The 20,454-nt window shown below is 33.5% G+C and overlaps 1 protein-coding gene across 1 annotated transcript in view; it reads right to left on the bottom strand.

Annotated features, from left to right (window-relative positions):
• CNBD1 (cyclic nucleotide binding domain containing 1) overlaps positions 1 to 20,454 on the bottom strand; it is a 345,001-nt gene that overhangs the window by 153,833 nt on the left and 170,714 nt on the right. Inside the window, exon 5 of the mRNA XM_045560473.1 lies at positions 8,665 to 8,810. Coding sequence (XP_045416429.1) covers positions 8,665 to 8,810 — 146 coding nt within the window. The remainder of the gene's footprint in view (positions 1 to 8,664; positions 8,811 to 20,454) is intronic.

A 20,454-nucleotide genomic window follows, 5' to 3' on the forward strand; every position in this document is an offset into this window, starting at 1 on the left:
CTGCTTCTTTCTAACCTGAGCGCTTATTTGTGGGGCTTTCTTGATTGCCACCCATATAGAGTGACCATGGGAGAGTGAACTCTTCTTTAGAGCACAGTTTATTTTTGCTTGGATACCTGAGCTTAAAACAGATCCTTTTCTTGGTAGCGCAGTATAGGCATACCTCTTTTTACTGCACTTTGCTTTACAATGCTTCACAGATATTGCATATATTTTTTTATAAACTCAAGGATTGTGGCAACCTTGCATTTAGCAAGTCTATTGGTGCCATTTTTCCAACAGCATGTGTTCCCTTAGTGACTCTGTGCCACATTTTGGTAATTCTCACAATATTTTAAACTTTTCATTATTATTTTATCTGTATGGTGATCTGTGATCAGTGATCTTTGATATTACTATGGTAATTGTTTTGGGTTACCACGAACTGCACTCCTATAAGAGAACAAACTTCATTAATAAATATGTGGGTTCTGCCTGCTCCACTGATTGGCCATTCTTTTGCCTCTCTCCCTCTCCTCAGGCCTACCTATTTCCTGAAACACAATAATATTAAAATCAGGCCAGTTAATAACACTACCGTGGCCTCTAAGTGTTCAAGTAAAAGGAAAAATCGCATGTCTCTCACTTTAAATCAAAAGCTAGAAATGATTGAGCTTAGTGAGGAAGGCATGTTGAAAGCTGAGATAGGCTAAAAGTTAGACCTCTTGTTCTAAATAGTTAGCTGAGTGGTGAATGCAAAGGAACAGTCCTTGAAGAAAATTAAAAGTGCTACACCAGTGAACACACAGATGATAAGAAAGCCAAACAATCTTATTGCTGATATGAAGAAAGTTTTAGTGGTCTGGATAAAAGACCAAACCAGCTGCAACATTCCCTCAAATAAAAGCCTAATCCAGAGCAAGGCCCTAACTCTCTTCAATTCTCTGAAGGGTGAGAAAGGGGAGGAAGCTGCAGAAGAAAAGTTGGGAGCTAGCCAAGGATGGTACATGAGGTTTAAAGAAAGAAGCCGTTTCCATGACATGAAAGTGCAAGTGATCCAGCAGATCTAGCTAAGATAATTGATGAATTAACTACACAAACAACAGATTTTTAATGTAGACAAAACAGCCTTATATTGGAAGAAGTTGCCATCTAGGACTTTCAGAGCTAGAGAAGAAAAGTCAATGCCTGGCTTCAGAGCTTCAAAGAACAGGCTGATTATCTTGTTAGGGACTAACGCAGCTGGTAATATTAAGTTGCAGTGAATGAGTGCTCATTTACCATTACAAAAATCCTAGAGGCCTTAAGAACTATGCTAAATCTACTGTACCTGTGCCTTATCAATGAAACATCAAAGGCTGGATGACAGCATATCTGTTTATATTAATAGCATGATTTACTGACAATTTTAAGCTCAATGTTGAGAACTAGTGCTCAAATAAATAAATAAATAAAAGGAAAGATTCCTTTCAAAATATTACTGCTCATTGACAATGCACTGGTCACCCAAGAACTCTGATGGAAATGTACAAAGAGATAAATGTTGTCTTCATGCCAGCTAACACAACATCCATTCTGCAGCCCATGGAGCAAGGAGTAATTTTGACTTTCAAGTCTTATTACTTAAGAAATACATTTCATAAGGTTCTAGCTGCCATAGATATGATTCCTCTAATGGACCTGGGTAAAATAGATTGAAAACCTTCTGGAAAGGATTCATCATTCTAGATGCCTGTAAGAACATTTGTGATTCATAGGAAGAGATCTAAATATCCACATTAACAGGAGTTTGGAATAGCTAACCTCTATTACATGAAAAGTCAAAAGAAATATTTTCACAAGGACTTGAAGAAATCTCCTAGTGTAGAACCCCATATTTTAAAATAGCTCCTAACCATATTTGTATTAGTGAACAAAAGGCATTCAAAAGGAATTTAAAATACTAGTAAGGGAAACTTTAATTAATCATTTTGGCAATGACTTTTCAAAAGGTTAAAGGCCAAACCCAAAGTTTGATTAAAGCAAACATGTTTGTGAATTCCTGGCTGAGGATTTTCCACTCTATGGTGCACAGACCTTCAGCTAAAATCAACCATCTAGAAGGACTTAAATGTTTCAAAGAGCTATAATTGGATGAATAAGGTCATACTGTCAGCTGGCTAATCCCTTCTCGGCCTATAAAATTGAGTTTAAGTGTTATCTTTCTACCAGGGAAGCCTTTCCTGATCTCTGCCCTGCTCCCATCCAGACTAATTAACACCCCTCCTCTGGGACCTTTCTTCGCAGAATTTCCTTCATAGCACTGTTTCCAGTCTCTGCCAATAGATTGCAACCTCTTGAGAGAAGAAGCCCTGACTGCTCTCAGTATCTCCAGCCCATAGCACATTGCCTGGATTATTTTAGTCATTAACAAAAATATTTGAATGAATGAAAGTTAAATTAATGATCCCTTATTGTATTTCTTTCCAAAGAATTTTATTAAATATTTGGAGACCAACTCTTCTTTTTTTCTTAGAATTCTGTCTATTGAGGAATAAAATAAAATTCTTTCATGACCTACTTTCTTTTAAGTTCATTAGGTGGCATCCTACGAAAATATCAGAAAACGATATACATTTTAAGCCAGATAGTTTAATTCATGGAATCTCTTTTATAAGGTCTCAATGATTCCAGAAATAATATAACAAAAACAATGAATGTCCTTTTCATACCTTTCATGATATTAAAAAATCTTTGGGGATGGGATTACTGTTTTTAGTTCTAATACTGCCACCCTCAAGTTGTCCAGAGTAGTTATTTTAAGGCACAAATCTAAAAACCTTTCTTAGATTATTGCTAAAACTTGTGGAAGACAATCTACAAATAAAACTGGTTATTTATTTTGAGATTAAAAGAAACTCCAAATATGTAAATACTGTCATAAAGTTAACTGGAAGGGATGTAAAGAAATTTATTTCATTTTATTTTGAACGCAAACTTTCTATTAGAACAGGCTTTCAATATCGATACTTCTAGTATAGAAGTCGCAAAGTATATAATTATGATAAAAGGCATCACAAGGCAAACATCCTTAAATAAGTAAATAAATTCATATCATAAAATGATATGAATGTCCAAAGAAGAAATAAATTAGGTCTGATGGGGAGTTCCCGGAATGACTTATGAAAAAGATGGTATATATATGATGTATCTTGAAATGTAGATAAAATTTTGATTGACAGATATGGGGAGAAAAACACCTGAAATAGCATGAACAAAGCACAGAAGCAGGTAAATGGAGTTACCTGATGGTCTTCAATCGAACAAGGGAGGTTGATGAGGAATAGTGAACAACTAACTCAGTTTGTTAGAAGAACAGTATAGGAAAAATTATTTTAAGGAATCCAATTAAAAGAGAGGACATACTCAGGAGAGCCACTGAAAATTGGAAATATGCATCAAATAATTGCCAAATGTTCAATCTGGATAAAAGAAATGCTATTTTTAAAGTGAGGTATGATTTTCAACACTTAAATTGTTAAAGACAAAATTTAGAATGAAGCAATATTGGAATTTTTATATAACACTGGAGTAATACAATTCTGATAATTTGTAGACATGTATCAAGATTCATAAAAATATCTCCACCTTTTGATTCATTATTTTAACTTTAGAAATCTGTCATAAATAAATAATCCAAAGTACAGGTAAAAGTTAGGGCAAAAATACATTCAAGACCACATTATTCACAATAGGGAAATATCTAAAATCCTTTTTAAAAGATTGATCAACTAAATTATAACATATCTGTTACAAAAATATGCAGTTATTAAAAAGTAGTGTTTACAGAAATATTTGTAACCCAAGAAAATCTTATGATATGTTAAATTTGAGGTACAAACAAAAATTACAAATGATTTCTTAGAAAAAATGCACACAATTAAAACTGGAGAATATTTCAAACTGATAATTATGGCTATTGGAAGTTAATGAGATTAAGAGATTTTTAGTTTTCCTTATTTGTTTTTTTTTAATTTTCCAATATATTCCTTATATTTCCTAATATATTCCTATAACAATAATATCTCATTTAGAGTTAGAAGAAGGATAAATAATGCAATGATACATTGGACCATTTTGTGGAATTAGGAAAATGAGAGACCAATTATGAGTCTATTAAAATACTTTATGTAAGAAATAATGAATGGAGCCCTGAACTAGGCATTGACCTGGAGAAGAAAAAGCAAAAAATGAATTTGAAAAGTAAAAGTTGAATTCATGTGATACAACTCAATTAATTTAGACAGAGAAAGAGACGCAGTAAAGAAAATTACATAGTTTCAACATTTTCACAAGGAATATAGTGGTACCATTGAGATATCTGTCAGTAAGAGACCTACATTGAGAGCAAGATGAGAGGTTTGCTTTTTCATGGTTTTTTCCCAATATGCCAGCAGCACTTCCAAGAGGAGATATCAAGCAGGAGTTCAACTATGTGGATGTGACCTGAAGTAAGGGCTAAAAACCTATGAGTTTGAGAATTAGAAACACACAGATCAAAACTGAATCATAGGAATGAATAAAAGCTTTCATAAAGAAAATGAAAAAAAATTGGAAAGTTAGGAAAGGTACAAGGACCACTTTTGTAAGAGACAAGAATGAATCAACTTGTTCACAAATGACCTTTGCCAAATGCTAAGCTTCTTCTGGGGATAGATCTTCCTAAAGGGATGTTGCTAATTAAATCATCCTGGCTTGTGGTGTCTGGTCAGAGGGCTATTATGAAGGCAAACTGCAAACACTGCAATTTTTTAAAACTGATATCCTCACTGAAGCCAGTTACAGAGGGAATAAATGAAAAAATTAAAAATTGAGAATCCATCATACTTGTAGCATTATTGTTACTCTAAAAATAGTTAAATATTTGCAGAGATTACATAAAGAGAAAATTTATAATTTTACAAATTATTAGTGATTGCTTTTAATAATTGTAAAACCAATTAATTCTTAATATTTTTATTGAGCCCTTGTTACACAAAAAATCACAATGGCAATGGTCTCTTGTATCTCTTGAGATTGAAAAGTTGGTTTTGTTGTCTGATTTTTTTAAAACCTCGCAATTATCTTTCAGACAGGGTAAGGCAGGTATAGAATGGGTCCTCACAATGGAGATAGACATTGGAAATGATTTCTGACCATGTTCCAAGGACAAATCTTCATGAACCATAGAGAACACCTCATGTGTTAGTCCATTCAGGCTGATAACACAAAATAACACAGACTGGGTAGCTTATTAACAATGAAAATTTATTTCTCACAGTTATGAAAGCTAGGAAGTTCAAGATCTAGGTACCAGCAGATTTAGTGTCTGGTGAGGGCTCGTTTCCTCACAGACAATCATCTTCAGAGTCTAACCTCACACGGTGGAAGGAATGAGGGGACTCCCTTGAGCCTCTTTTATAAGGACACTAATTCATGAGGGCTCCCCCACTATGATTTAATAACCTCCCAAAGGCCTGACCTCTTAATACTATCACCGCAGGGGGGAGAAATGCAACAGATGAATTTGGGGGGGGGCATACGCATTAAACATTCAAACCATAGGACCTCAGTTTCAATTAAAGCATATCCCTACTTTAAGATCAATGACTGTTTTTCAAGACTGTGTTTGCCTTTAAGGAAGCCATAGTCTATGGTAGGACTAAAGATCTATAACTTCTCTTATAAGAGTATATTATCTGAATTATGGTTAATTCATATATGGAAAGGATGCCTACCATATTTTTCATGAGATTTAACTACTGTGTTTTTATATGCTAAATGAAATTTAAATCAAAACAAAAAATAAAATCTATGCCAGTTAGTGAAGTGTTAAAATTTTACTAATATAAAATATTTTAAGCATTAAAAATAAATATAAAATTTTATTAAAATAAGGAGCTATGGAGTTTTTGAGATGTAACCTCACAAAAGTTGAGAAAAGAATGAAATGAAATGAAAGAAATGGAAGAGAAATAATACTACAATGGTTAATGGACCACAAGTAAAGAAAATAAAGACGATATAGATAGAAAAGAGAAAAACACTTATACCATCAATCATTTTATAGGAATGTATTTCAATATTAACATAAATTTTACCTAGACTAAAGGTAGGTGATAATGAAATTTTGATCTGGGATCTATTATAGTTTTTCAGGTTAGCCACTAAATTGGGATCTCAAGCAAGTTAATTCTTTTAGTTTTCATGAGCTTTATTTAGGTTAGCAATCTTAAAAATGTCCCCTGCACAGAGAGCCAATGAAAAATTCTTAAGATCAATTTGACTTCAGCAAACTATATCTATATATCCATATATACATATATAGATGACTACATGTAACATATATGCTATAATTTTAATATCATAAGTACTCTTTATAAATATTATACTATTCTTAGTATAATAAGTAATAATATAATAATCATGTTTTAGTAGCATTGTCACTTAAACTAGAGATTGAATATGTTTTATTCACTACTTAAAATCATAATATTGTTTCCCTGTTAATACTTTATTGCTTACAAGAACTGAATGGGGAACAGGCTGAATGAATAATGGTAAGTTCAGGAAGCTTCCTTAAATAATGAAGCTCTAAAGAACTAGTGGCCAGAAAAGAGACCAGAAGGTGCAAACAGCTGTGTGGAACTGCACCAGAGAAATGAAAGCCTCAGTAGCAGATTGAAATTTAGCAGGCTGGTGACAAGGGGCTACTAGAGGGAATACTTTAAATAACGCAGAGAGAGGGAAACGCATACATGAATAAAGAAAAGAGAGAGAGACAGACACCTAGTTGGGCTTGTTTATTAAGTTGGATGAACAAAGAGATCTACCAAGGTCAGACAGTTAATGAGTTGACTGCTTTGATAGTAAAACGGATCTGAGCTGTTGGAATTGGATATCTTAAAAACTCGAAAAAAGAATTTGACACAAGTAGGTGTAAACACAGGGACTTCTAAATTTTTAAAAAAAGTATTTAAAGTGTGCCCTATTGAAATGCAAGTTGGAATGCCTTATTTAATATAAATAATCAAATTAAAATTGGTATTTGTCAAAGAGTGAAAGTTCATATTTGAACAATCACCTGAGTTATTAAGGTGCCATCAGAAAAAAAAAATGTTTGCTTCTAATTTTAATTTTGGAAACTTTTTGAAAAAAAATGTGTAATTATAAATACTAACACATGAATATACATTCATTGTGGAAAAGTCAACCAACACAAATATATGCAGAAGAAAGAATTAATTATATCCCTTCATTGCCCTCAAATCCATTTCCCTCCACTAAGGCAACAATTTTAAAAATATGTATTTTTGGAATGTCCTTCTGGACCCACTCCTATGTTTAAAAAAGATACATATGTAAATATAAATTTACACTTTTCATAAACATATCATTTGCATAATTCTGCAATTGTTCTATATTTACTGTCTTTAATTTTCCTTTCTCAATATATACAAATCTACCTCATTCTTTTTAACCACTGCCTAGAATTCCATAGAGGAGATATCTCATGATATGTGTAGCCAATCTTCTATTGCAGGACATTTAGATTGTTCCCATATTTTTTACCATTATAATTTCAGTGATTTATGAAATAAGTTAATTTTTAATTACTATCCTCATGTTAATGGCAAAGCAATGTGAATGGTTATACTTTTTTCCCTTTCAAAATTATTTTATCCTCTACAAAACTCCTTTGATTTATTTTTCACCGCTTGATTGCTGATTAAATGGGATCAATTAAAAGAGAAAATCACTGGGGGAAAATTCTCAAAATATGTAAATCTTTTCAACATACATGTTCACCAAAATTCCAGTTAGGCTTTGAATGTCATGATCCTGATAAACCGCTTTGGACAAACTGTGACATAATGTGCAGAGAATGAGTTTAGTATTGGGCTGAAGTGTGTTTGAAACTTGATTCCAACCAAGAATACCCTGCATGATATTTTTGTGCCTTGGTGCCCTTATCTGTGCAGAAAAATACTATCTTTATTTGTTTCTATGAGGACTTAAAAAAAGCATGCCCCTGACACAAATAATGTGTTAAATTGTATGCCTCCCACCAAAAAATCAAAGTATAAAATGTTCTATTAATGCATCCACTGTATGTTTGGTAAAGGGACTAAAGACTAAAATTGGGAAACTAAAATCTATCTGGAGAATTTTTTTCAAATATTCAGATCAGTACCTGGCTCAGTCAAATAATTACTTTGACCACTCCTGTCTTAACTATGAAAATCAGTGCTATGTTGTACTAAATGTGCATATCAGATAGCGGTTCCCAAAGTGTGGTTCCCAGAATAGTAGCATCACATGATTATTGTAAATGCAATTTAGGCTCTGTCCCATACCTACTGAACCAGAAATTCTGGGGTTTGAGCCTAACAATATGCTCTCGATGAGTCCTCTGGGTGATCCTGACATGTGCTGAAGGTGGAGAAATACTAGTGTATATCTTAAACCATAAGTACTAAAATGTGAGATGTTATTCATTTCACTACCTACAACTTTAAAAATGAAAGACATTTAAATAGTATAATACATTTTTAGCAAGTAAAGTGAAATTGTCAAGTGAAATTATGAGCAATTATAATGATAGAGAACTCAAAATAGTGGCCTGCATTTTATCTTGCCAAATTTCTCTCCACATAAATCTATTACCTGTGCTGCCTTTCATCCAGGTTTCAGAAATGAGATTCTTACTAAGTGTTTTCAGATGCTCATCGCTTAGCTGCGAGGTTAAATCTGGAATTGTTTTCAGCATCTTCAACACAGTTTTGTGTTCATATGCTGTCCTGTGAACAGGCCTTTAAACAAATAAAAAGAATACAAATTCAGAGACCATGGCAGAAATTCAAAGACAAAAACAAAAATCTCCTTGATTTTTGAGTTTCCGAATTTATATTTTCTTTTTAAGGGTTAAGAAGAACTGTGATGATATTCTATTTTGTCTGACTCATCAATTTTAGAATATATTCCTCTTCTAACATGCAGATGTACTATCATGATACTTTAACCTTTAGGAAATTACATAGTGCCTTTATCTTTTTAAAAAAAATTAGAAAACTGTGTAGTTAATTTTAAGATTGCATCTTTTATTTGTAGTAATTATAATAATAAAGACCTCTTTCAGGTAGTAAATAGAAAAGATTGAAGTTCCCACTGTTTATTATTGATGCTTTTAAGTACTCTTGAAGTTAGATCAAATGAGGCTGTAATTTAACACTTAAAATATAAATTTTAAGTGAAAAGATGCATATGTTATCATCGAATGGATATTTATCATTTATTTTTAATAATTAGATTCACTCTTTAATAAATGTAACACTATAATCAGTATGTAAAATTCATGTTAATCTAAATTCTCGAGGGACTAGCCTAGCTATCAAAGATACCATTGCTAAGTACTCAGCATTTTTCAAGCAATGTTTTAAAATCTGGTCTGAAAATCAGCTTAGCAGCAGAAAGTGAATTTGGATGCCCATAGCACACATGTGGGTTTGCAGTAACAGTCTCGATTTAGACATAGTTGTATTACTCTCCAGAATTTAGTCAATTGCTGTGTTACATATTTTAAACCTATATTATTCGTTGAAAGCAATAGTTGCCTTCACCAATACATAAGGTCTATCTCTTCATTCCTTCCAATTTATTTCCTTGAATTCTATTTTGTCAGCTATTAGATTTGTGTCTTTCAGCTTTTCTTGGTGTATATTAGCCTAACCAAATTTTTAGCATTACTTCATTTTCAAAATGTTGTATGTTTTGTATTTTAAATGCTGGACTTCTGTCAAGCAGACTAGGTTGAATTATCTGTTAACAATATTATGTTTTTCAATTTCTGAACATAAGATATCTTTCTATTTACTTAGATCATCTTTACTTTCAACAATGTTTTACAGTTTTTAGTGTATAAGTCTTACACTTAATTTATTTCTACGTATTGTATATTTCTGAGGGTATTCTAAATGGTTTTGTATTCTAAATTTCATGTTTGGATTGTTCATTGCTGGTGTGCAAATTTGATATTTGTATGTTGATCTTATATCCTACAACTTTGCTGAACATGTTTATTATTTGAATTGAATCCACAAGATTCTTTACAATTTTCTATATGCAAGATCATATCACTTCCAAACATAGATAGTTTTAGTTTTCCTTTTCAGTCTAGATAACTTTTGTTTCTTTCTCATGACTAATTGTCCTGGCTAGAACATCTACTATAATGTTGAATAGAAGTGGCCAGAGTGGATATCTTTCTCTCTTCCTGATTTTAGGGAGAAATCATTCAGCCTTTCACCACATTAATTGTGAGTTTTCCATTGATTCTCTTTATCAGCTTGAGGAAGTTCCTTCTGTTCTTACTATGTTGAGAACTTTTTTTTGTACTGAGTGACTGTGGATTTTTGTCAAATGTTTTTTCTATGTTTTTTGAAAAGATCATGTGGTTTTTGTCCTCTATTATACTTAATATGCTATATTACATATTAGTTGATTATTGGCTGTTAGATCAACCTTTCATTACTGGGATAAATTCCACTTGGTCATGGCAGAAAATCTCTTTTATATGTTATTGGATTCAGTTTGGTACTATTTTGTTGAGAATATTTGTGTCAATATACATAAAGGGACATTTGTAGTTTTGTTTTCTTGTGATCCTTTCTTTTGTTTTAGCATCAAGTTAATGCAAGCTTCATAGAATGAGTTAGAAAGTGTTTCTCCCTCTTTCATATTTTGGGAGATTATGTGAAGAATTATCAATTCTTTAAAAGTTTGTCAGAAATTACCAGTGAAGCCAGTTAGCACTGGAATTTGCCTTATAAGAAGTGTTTTTAATTAGTAATACAATCTTTTCTTGTATAAATTTATTCAGAATTTGTTTTTCCTATTTTGTCCGTTTTGCTTATTTGTCTTTTTCTAGGAATGTGTCCTTCAATTCTAAGTTACATTATTATTGGCACAGAGTTGCTCATAGGGTTCTCTTATCTTTCTTATTTCTGTAAGGCCAGTACTAATGTCCTCTCTTTCATTCCTCCTTTTAGTAATTTGTGTCTTCTCTTTTTTTTTTTCTTAGTCATCTTAGGTAAAATTTTATCCATGTTGTTGATCTTTCGAAAGAACTGACTTTTTTCTCTATTCATTTTCCATTCTGTATTTCATTTATTTCTTTCAGCACTTTAAATGTTATGAGAAGTCATTCCATTCTTTTTGAGGATTTCTTTCACAGTGTGCATGTTCTCCTGTGCTGCTTTCAATATTCTCTTTTCCTTCTAATTTGAAAATTTGACTATGATGCTTTTAAGTATGGAGCTCTTTGTGTTTATACTACTTAGAGTTCATTGAGCTTCTTCAGTGAGTTGATTAATATTTTTCATCAGGTTGTGAAGTTTTGAGCCATTCTTGCTTCAAATACCTCTGTCTCTTTTCTCTCTCCTCTCCTTCTGGGATTCCCATTACATGTATGCTGGTATACTCACTTGATGGGTATTCCATAGGTCTCTGAAGTTCTATTCATATTTTTCATTCTTTTTTCTTTCTGTTCCACCAACTAGATAATCTCATTTGATGGAGCTTCCAGTTTGCTGATCCTTCTTTCTGAAACCTCAAATCTGTTGTTGAACCCCTCTAGTGATTTTTTAATTTTAGCTACTATACTTTTCAATTCTGGAAGCTCTATTTGGCTCTTTTTAAATTTTGGCAGTTTCTATCTTTTTATTGGTATTCTGTATGTGTTAAGACATCATTGTTCTACTTTCCTTTAATTCTGTAAAGTCTATATACCCTGTAGTAAATGCAGCCACCTAAATCTCTGTTCATTTAGCTTAGTAGTCACCTTATAATTGTTCAGAGATATCTATAAATGCCTTGAACAAATACACCCTCAACTTTTGCTGAGGAGCTAATTCTATGTTGTCATGCTTCTCTTTAATTCTTTAGACATGATTTCCTTTAGTTTTTTGAACCTATTCATAATATTTGATTTAGAATCTTTGTCTACTAAGAGCAGCATTTGAATATCCTGGATATTGATTGCTGCTAACTGCTTTTGCTTTCTGCATAGGACACATACTTTGCTGGTTCTTTGCATATCTCATAATTTTTGTTAAAAATGAAACATTTTAGATAATATAGTATAGCAGCTCTGGAAATAAATTTTTCCCTCTTCCTTAGGGTCAAATAATAATGGTACCCTGTGAATGGGGCTTTTCCAGGGAGCTGCCAGTCAAGTCACCTTGTGGCAATGCTCTGGGAGTGAGGCTTTGGGAGGAGCTCCTAACCAGTGTGCCCCCTCCAGTGGTTGCAAGGCTGCTGGTTTTCACAGCTACTGTTGTTCAAGGCTATCACAAAACCGGAGAAAGGAGGATTAAAATAAGTCAATATAAAAAGCCACAGCTCTGCTTTTCTTACCAAAATTCTGTTGCTTTTCTTGAACAAATGGTACTCTCATTATCGCAAGCATTTGATTAATTTTCAGAGTTTTAAAAAATTTAGTTTTGACAATCTTTTCCAATATTTCATTGCTTTTATGAAGGAACAGCTTTATAGAGGTCCTCACTCCCCCATTCTGAAAGTCAACATTGATTCAAATTTCTCTGATTTTTAGCAATACCCATAATTTCTTCCCATAGCTGAAAACCAACATATATCTCAAGCACCTAATGACAAGGGGTTAGGGAAATGCATGTGACCGTTGTGGGTAGGACAATCAAAAATATTTGATAAATAGCACCATTTACAGAAAAAGTTAAAAGCAATAATTTTGCTATTGCTATTTAGAAATGGGGTTTTGCTCTGTCGCCCAGGATGGAGAGCAGTGGCACAACCATAGCTCTTGCCTCTGCCTCCAGAGTAGCTGGGTCTACAAGGACACACCATCACACATGACTAATTTTTTTCATTTTCATTTTCTCCTTTTAGAGACAAGGTCTCACTATGTTGCTCAGACTGTTCTCGAACTTCTGGTCTCAGGCAATCCTCTCACTCAGCCTCCCAAGTCACTGGGAATACAGGTGTGAACCACTGCACTAGGCTAAAAGCAATAATATTTAAGAGCCTAGCAATCACTCAAAAGTTACAATTTTTTATCATTTTGATGAATGATAATTTATATATTCCATAATTTACATATTCTGATTCAAACATGCAAAATATTATTTCTTACAACTAACCTAATCTTTTTCTAGAAATCCCATTCCTTTTCAATGTCAATTTTTCCTTGTGCCTTTCTACCCGAGTACCCAAGAGCATATCTGGAATATGATATTAGGGCCATACAGAAACAGAAGTGGTGGTAACTCACCAATTCCTGTTACCACCTTTCTCCCTTGCTTGTATGGCCTCATTTTAGCACTAGTCTTAAGGATTTTTGAGGCTACAATCTGACAAATAATCAGCATACTCTGCAATTCTGAAATTCCCCACGGAACTCTTGAGTCTAATACACCCCCATGTTTGTTGTCTTTGGGATGATAAATAAAGACCGTCAGGTATGAAAACTTAGCCTTCACTTCTTTCAACATGGCCTTCACTTCTCTCTCAATCTCTACCATTCTTATCTGTCAGGAATATCTTTTACACACATTATACCCGTTCCTTCTTTATTGGTGTTTCTTGGCCTTCTCTTATTATAAGAAACAATGCAACAAAAGAAACTGGATTAACGAAAAGGAAAAACTCATACATTGTGAGATGTTTCATAAACTATAATCCCCAAACTATTATTAGTAGTAGGAGTTGTTTCTTAAATACTCTCATTATGAATTATCAGACCACATATAATGGTATGCAAAAAGATGCTATTCCCCTTGTATTTTCATTAACTCACCTTTATACCTATTTCTAGCCCCAGTTCTAGCTGATGGCCAATAGCAAAATTTTAGTGTATTCCAAATATTTCAGGCATTCCAGTAGGAAACAAAATAAATTCAGGTTTTTCTTTGCTACTCCTTTCTCTCTCAGTAATCACCTCAAATCCAGGGGTTCATAAAGAGTCATAACAAGTGGGAATCTGGCTTCTGACCACCTGTATCTATGTGGGTTGGCATTTGCTGAGTTGTAATATCATGTATAGCCTTTGGCTTCCATGCTGACCTCCACTGAATATCTCAGTGTTCCCAGTTGTGTAGGTACACATGATCTGTGTTTTCTAAAGCTCTTGCAAATCTGTTGACTTTTCACTCTCAGCCAATTCTTCACACTTCTTGCTGATAAGAATAGAATGTGACTACTTCAAGGAACATCACTGAGGCCATGAGAAATTGGTTAGGACTCTCTTAAGGCCTCTCTACCCCTAATACTAATTTACTCAGATGTGCAAAGGAAATAGAGCTTCTGTATTTTTCTGCAACAGATTTAATCTTTCTAACAATCTCTAATCTGCTAGGTTGAAGAGTAAAACGAAGCAAATCCAAAAAATCCTTGAACTTGTCTCTTAACAATATTGTGTCTTCCGATATATACAATCTCCAGTCAATTTAAATACTGAAGATACATGAAGTTTAGCTTCTTAGGCTAGTTGATGTACATGACCTTTCTTAGAGGACCTAGGCTCCTTAGTAAAAGTGCTTAGTCTTCCAGAGTTACTGCACTCACAATTTTTCTCCCTACAAGGGTATGTAAGTGTACAAGGGGATTGACTGTGTCCTTGTGCCAGTGGGTAGCGGAATAGTTGGTCTGACTGTGCTTAAAATTTTGAAGAAATATAATCAATTTGCATTACAAGACACAAACAAAGCCATTAAGCTTGGGTAGGATGTTTGCCAATAAAACAACAGTAAATCAGAACACTCGGTACAAATAAGGGGAGAAAACAGTAATGAAGTATGCTATAAGAAGTAATATTTAAACTGAGGATCAAAGAGGTCAGTTTCTTCAAGGACACATAGCTAATGATGGTAAAAAAGTAATTAAAATACTAAAAATTACTGAGTGAAGAGCAAATCATGTTGCCAACACACACAAACACACTATGCACACAAAAGCACACACTCAAAAATCTAAATATAAATAGAATAATTTCAGTCCCACAGAATAAATTAATAAACTGTGGAATAGAGGGGGAAAAGCATACAATTTTATTATTTAAAATTAAGTCAAAATATTATATGTAGAAACATACACATGATAGCATTAGTTAAAATATTAAAAATTAAAAATAAAAATTCAAAAATAAATGTTTAAAGAGTAACATTTTCTCAAAAGAATAATGCTTAGCTTATTACAGTATGAGGCATATAATTCAGAATTCTAGGTAAGAATAGAAACCTACAATATCGGTCACATGTTATTAAATATATCTTATATACTTATCCTAGGGACAAGATTATAAGTGATTCTTAATGATCTGTTTTTACAATTGAAAGATGCCATAATTAAAATATTCACTTCAGACACTCAATTTTATGAGTCTTAACTTAATGATTCATAAATCCTTGCCTTCTTACAGATTATTTCCTTTAACTAACTGCTTTTAAAGTGTCAATTTATCCCATCAGTTATTTCTATCGCCTGGTTTCTTCTTCCTTCAGAACAAGAGAACTGCACACCAGACTATACATGAAATAATAATTATCTTTTGTTTTATTTCATCCATTAAACTCTCATTCTAAATTATTGGATATAATTTAGCAAAGGAGCTGAGCATTCTCTATATCATTTATTTACTTATGCTTAGTTTAAGACACCTAGGCTGTTTAATTTGAAGGAGTATCTGACTAGGTATTAGAAATTCTGTCAAGACAGCTTCTTGTTCTTTTGTAGACAAATAGAAAAGAAAAAAAATAAATGAAGTGGAGTAATTCTGATTGCAAGAAAGACTTCCTTCATGGAGAGGTGCCAGAAGGGCAGTGAAGGTCTGTAAAAGTGAAAGCAAATTTCAGAGTTGCTGATTATCTAGGTCCTATCATAAACCAATTTTTAATTGGAAGTAGAGATATTTGGGAGCTGAATCATATATTTGAAAAGCTGTCAAATTAAAGAGGGATTAACATCATTCTGTCTGGCAATTATGAGTAAAAGTTATAAAGAGGTCAATTTTTTTCTAATTAAAAACTACAATTAAAAACATTAAAACAATAAAACAGATCTTTAGGGAGAGATATATGAAATTCAAGTGTTAGCTCCCTATCCACATCCTCCTGCTGTTGGAGTTCATACTTTCTTTTAATATTGGTCAAAAAATAAACAACCAAAAAAATCAACATAAGGCTTAGTCTCATGTGGTGTAGGAAACTTGATAATCCTTTAATATCCTAGAGAATTTCAAGGAAGCTGATGTTTGTACCAATCATTTCTTGTTGATTTTCTATTTTCATTGAATGCTTAATCTCTGATCTAGAAGGCAGAGTTTGCTGTGGTTAGGTTATTTTGTTTTCTTTTGAATAACATCACATCCTTCCAATACATAAGATTGAGGTCAGGTAGAGAAGAAATTCCTACTTATTTTCAGTTTTTAATATTTTCAGGATATTATATGATTCTTGCGCTACAAAGATTGGAAAAGAGCAGTGGTATTCAAACACACACGAACATACACGTACAGTTACAGAGCTCTTTGTTCAAACTAAATCTTACATAGAGTGTACATGAAGTTAAAGCAGGACTATGCTAGTTAAAGGAATGGACAGAAAGGTCTGTTTCCATACTAGACCTCTTCTTTCCCTACACACACCTGAAAAAAAGGGAGGAATCCATGGGGCTGATGTAAAATTATAGGAAATCTAAGGTTCCTTTTGACATGAATATTCTATCATTTGAATTAGTTGGTTGCCCACTATACTTTATGTTATTATCATACAATTATAAGAAGCAATGAAGAATTATACTTTCTAATCCAGTCTTATTTTTCTTAAATGGAAAAGCTGAAGTTTGGTTATGTTAAGTAACTTGCTCACTGTCACATGGATAATAAATTGTGAAGCCAGGATTTGATCTCAGGGAGTCTCACTCCAGAACCTAGGTTACCACTTTCTTAACTATTATACTATATCAAATCTTTATTACAGTGATTTTCACTTGTTTTGAGTTATTGGGGCTAACTGAGTTGGGGCAAGAGATATTCCAGTTTTTGTTGTGTCTGACATACAATAAATTTAAAAGAATACAAATTTATGATTTAAAAATTTGGTACAGATGTTAATAATTATTTAGAAAAAGAAGAAAGTACAACAAATTATAAAGTTTTAAAGTCTGGATGATTTTAAAACATTGGCCGGGCACGGTGGCTCACGCCTGTAATCCTAGCCCTCTGGGAGGCCGAGGCGGGTGGATCGCTCGAGGTCAGGAGTTTGAGACCAGCCTGAGCGAGACCCCGTCTCTACTAAAAATAGAAATAAATTATCTGGACAACTAAAAATATATATAGAAAAAAAAATTAGCTGGGCATGATGGCACATGCCTGTAGTCCCAGCTACCCGGGAGGCTGAAGCAGTAGGATCACTTAAGCCCAGGAGTTTGAGGTTGCTGTGAGCTAGGTTGACGCCACGGCACTCACTCTAGCCCAGGCAACAAAGTGACACTCTGTCTCAAAAAATAAATAAATAAAACATCACCAAATGCAGAAAAATGTTACAGTATTTTTACTAAATAGTTGCCTATATTCTTCCATTATACTTATTTTTCTTACTTTTTATTGCATTTCTTACATACTTTCACCTCTTTATATGACAATAATTTTATATCACATTGATTGAAAGAATAGACTCTTCTCTCTAGCTTGGTTGATAGAATTTTAAAAATTACTCTTAATAATTTATAAATATTTCTTTTAGTTTTACATTATCAGTAACATCATACATTTTTAGGATTTTTATAAAACTTAGGAAAATCTCTATCCACATTTCTTTCATATATGGGCCATAAGATTTGAAAAGCTTTGCCACAGACTTGATTCTCACTCCATGCATTTAAAAGTACATGCCACTCCTTTGCACACATACTTTTGGTGCCAGGTTGCTTTAGGCTCTGTTGCATCATGTCCAGATGCTGGTAGGTCTACACGGTGGGTGGCAGGGGTTATTCCTGATAGCCATTACTGTACTAGCACAGCTAGCAATAACTGCATATACAACAATGACTGAGAACCAAAAATTGTATCCTGCTAGACCCAAAGGAAATGTATCTCTAACTCAACTTTCCCTAAACTAAATGCCCAAAATGCCTGAGGCCTCTCCAATGCCAGGTGCCATGAAAATGAAGTGTAAGAAAAGAAAAGTTGGCAGGCAAAGGGAGAACACATGATTATAGTTAATATACCTTACTTTTGCAAATTTTACAGAAACTTCTGAGCATGTGAATACATTTCTAGGCCTCTCCAAGGGATTTTGAAGGGACCCATACAAATTAAATGACAAGCCTAAAGTTTAAGCTTTATCATCTTGAGGGTGAATCTACCTCTGAGTTAAGGTCTAGTGATTAAACAAAAGAAACACTAAGAAAACAGAACCAGTAATCAGGCCAGATTAAAAATACAAGGCTTTGAATCTGGAATGAAAAGGGGTGGGGAAACTAAAAAAGAACATGGAGTAAGGTACATAGAGCAAAGTAAAATTATGAGTTTGAAACAGAGGGTACGGAGGAATTGGCTCAGATTGAAAACTTGAAAAAAAATGGCAGAAATAAATGTGTGGAACATTAGCTGGAATACCTGGGAGTCTCTTATATCTGGGTATTTTTGTCCCTAAAAAATTTATCTTGCACACACAGACACATGAGTTCCTCCAGGATTCAAAACCTTGCTATAATTCGATGGGCTATGTTTGGGGATACATGAACATATTCAGAAATTGCAGAGCTAAAATCCCTGGGCCTTAGTAGGTATATAACATTTGACCAAATGTTCTGTAAGCCACAGATTAGTAGGATAAAAAAAATCCAGCTAAAGAGTTCACTTCAGTTAAAGGATGCACATATGCATACTTTTCGATCTCTTTAATAGTATTAGAAGCAGTATTTAGGCTGTTAAAGAATATTTAAAACTATCAAAAATGTGATTTGCCCCCAAATGTCATTTTTTTTATATGGCTCCCTTTTCCCTACATGTTTTCAAGCAATCCATTGTAAAATTCTTTTCCTGGAATCTAGTGTGTACTTGAAGTATTTCTTGAATCATTAATCATTAATATGCACATCACCTTCTGTCTGACTTTTCATTTGAATTCCCTAATCAGTCAAGGATGAATGAACAGAATAACAATTGATTTTATTTGATCATCCAAATTCATATGACAAATGCTGATCATTACCAGTTTTTCAAGAAATTGAGTTTGGTCATTCATGGAGTGCACACATCAGAGGCACAGCACGATTTGGGTTCTCTTTGCTATTTCTACACACCGTTGAAAACTGAAAGATTAATGTCAACAACTTTAATTCTTTTTTTCAAGCTTTTTTCTTTAAACTCATAATTAGAAAATAGATTACTGATTTTTTCAAACAACTCCCTTTGTTGTTTGGGGAGGATGGCTGGGCTCTTTCTTATGGAGGAAGAGAAATTTAAAAGCATTGTGTACCAACAGAATATTGTAGTAGCATATTTCCTTTCATTTCACAATGAGAGGATTGAAGAAAATGTTCGTCTGCTAACTGGAAATTTTTTAAAAAGGGAAGTGGGTCATAAAACAAGTTGCAAATAGCTTAATTTATCTACCTGCTTTTGGTTCTCTAAGGCCAAACCTGAGAATTTTGAGAATCCTCAGGGAAGATACATCAAAGAGCACTTAGAATCTTTGACAAGACCAGCCCAGAAGATCTGAGTGGTTAACAATAGTCACACAAAAAGAACATAAGTAAGTTCTCAAAATACTTCAAAAGCTGCCTGTAATCTCACTTTCTAATCCCATTCGGCAACAGTAAACACAATAATCACAGATTACTGCAATAGATGCTTAGAGCTGACTTTTATTGAAGGCTTCCTACATCTTTTGTGCTTAGGCATTTGAAAGAGCTGCTTCTAAGACACAAAACTGATGAGATGGATTTCTTTGTAAAAGAAACTGACAGCAATTTTGTTGGAAATCTTAATTATTCTCCACAATTTCTCTTTTTGTGCTCAAAAAATATAATAACTGTTACATGTCAGATTCAGAAGGTGAACAATAGCTTCTACATAATATTTTGTATTTTTGCAATCAACCAAAAACAGACCATCTACTATCTGACCATTTCTTTACACAGCAAATAGGTATGAGCAATGGTTAATTTTGGGGTCGTATTCTAAATGCTGGTGTATAACAAAGAAAAATACAGATACAGTCCTTACCTCACACAACTTAAAATTCAGAAGGGAAGTCAGGCATTCAAGACAACTCAGGCGTGTGAAAGCATTACAAAAGGCAGAGTACTGTGTGCCATGGAAAGTAACAGAGAGACATAACCCAGTCTGGGGGAATGCAGGAATCAGAAAATGTTTCCCAGAGACAGTGGTGTATAAACTGACACCTGACAAATAAGTTG

This window comes from Lemur catta, chromosome 9 (genome assembly GCF_020740605.2).
Source record: "Lemur catta isolate mLemCat1 chromosome 9, mLemCat1.pri, whole genome shotgun sequence".
Taxonomy (NCBI): Eukaryota; Metazoa; Chordata; class Mammalia; order Primates; family Lemuridae; genus Lemur; species Lemur catta.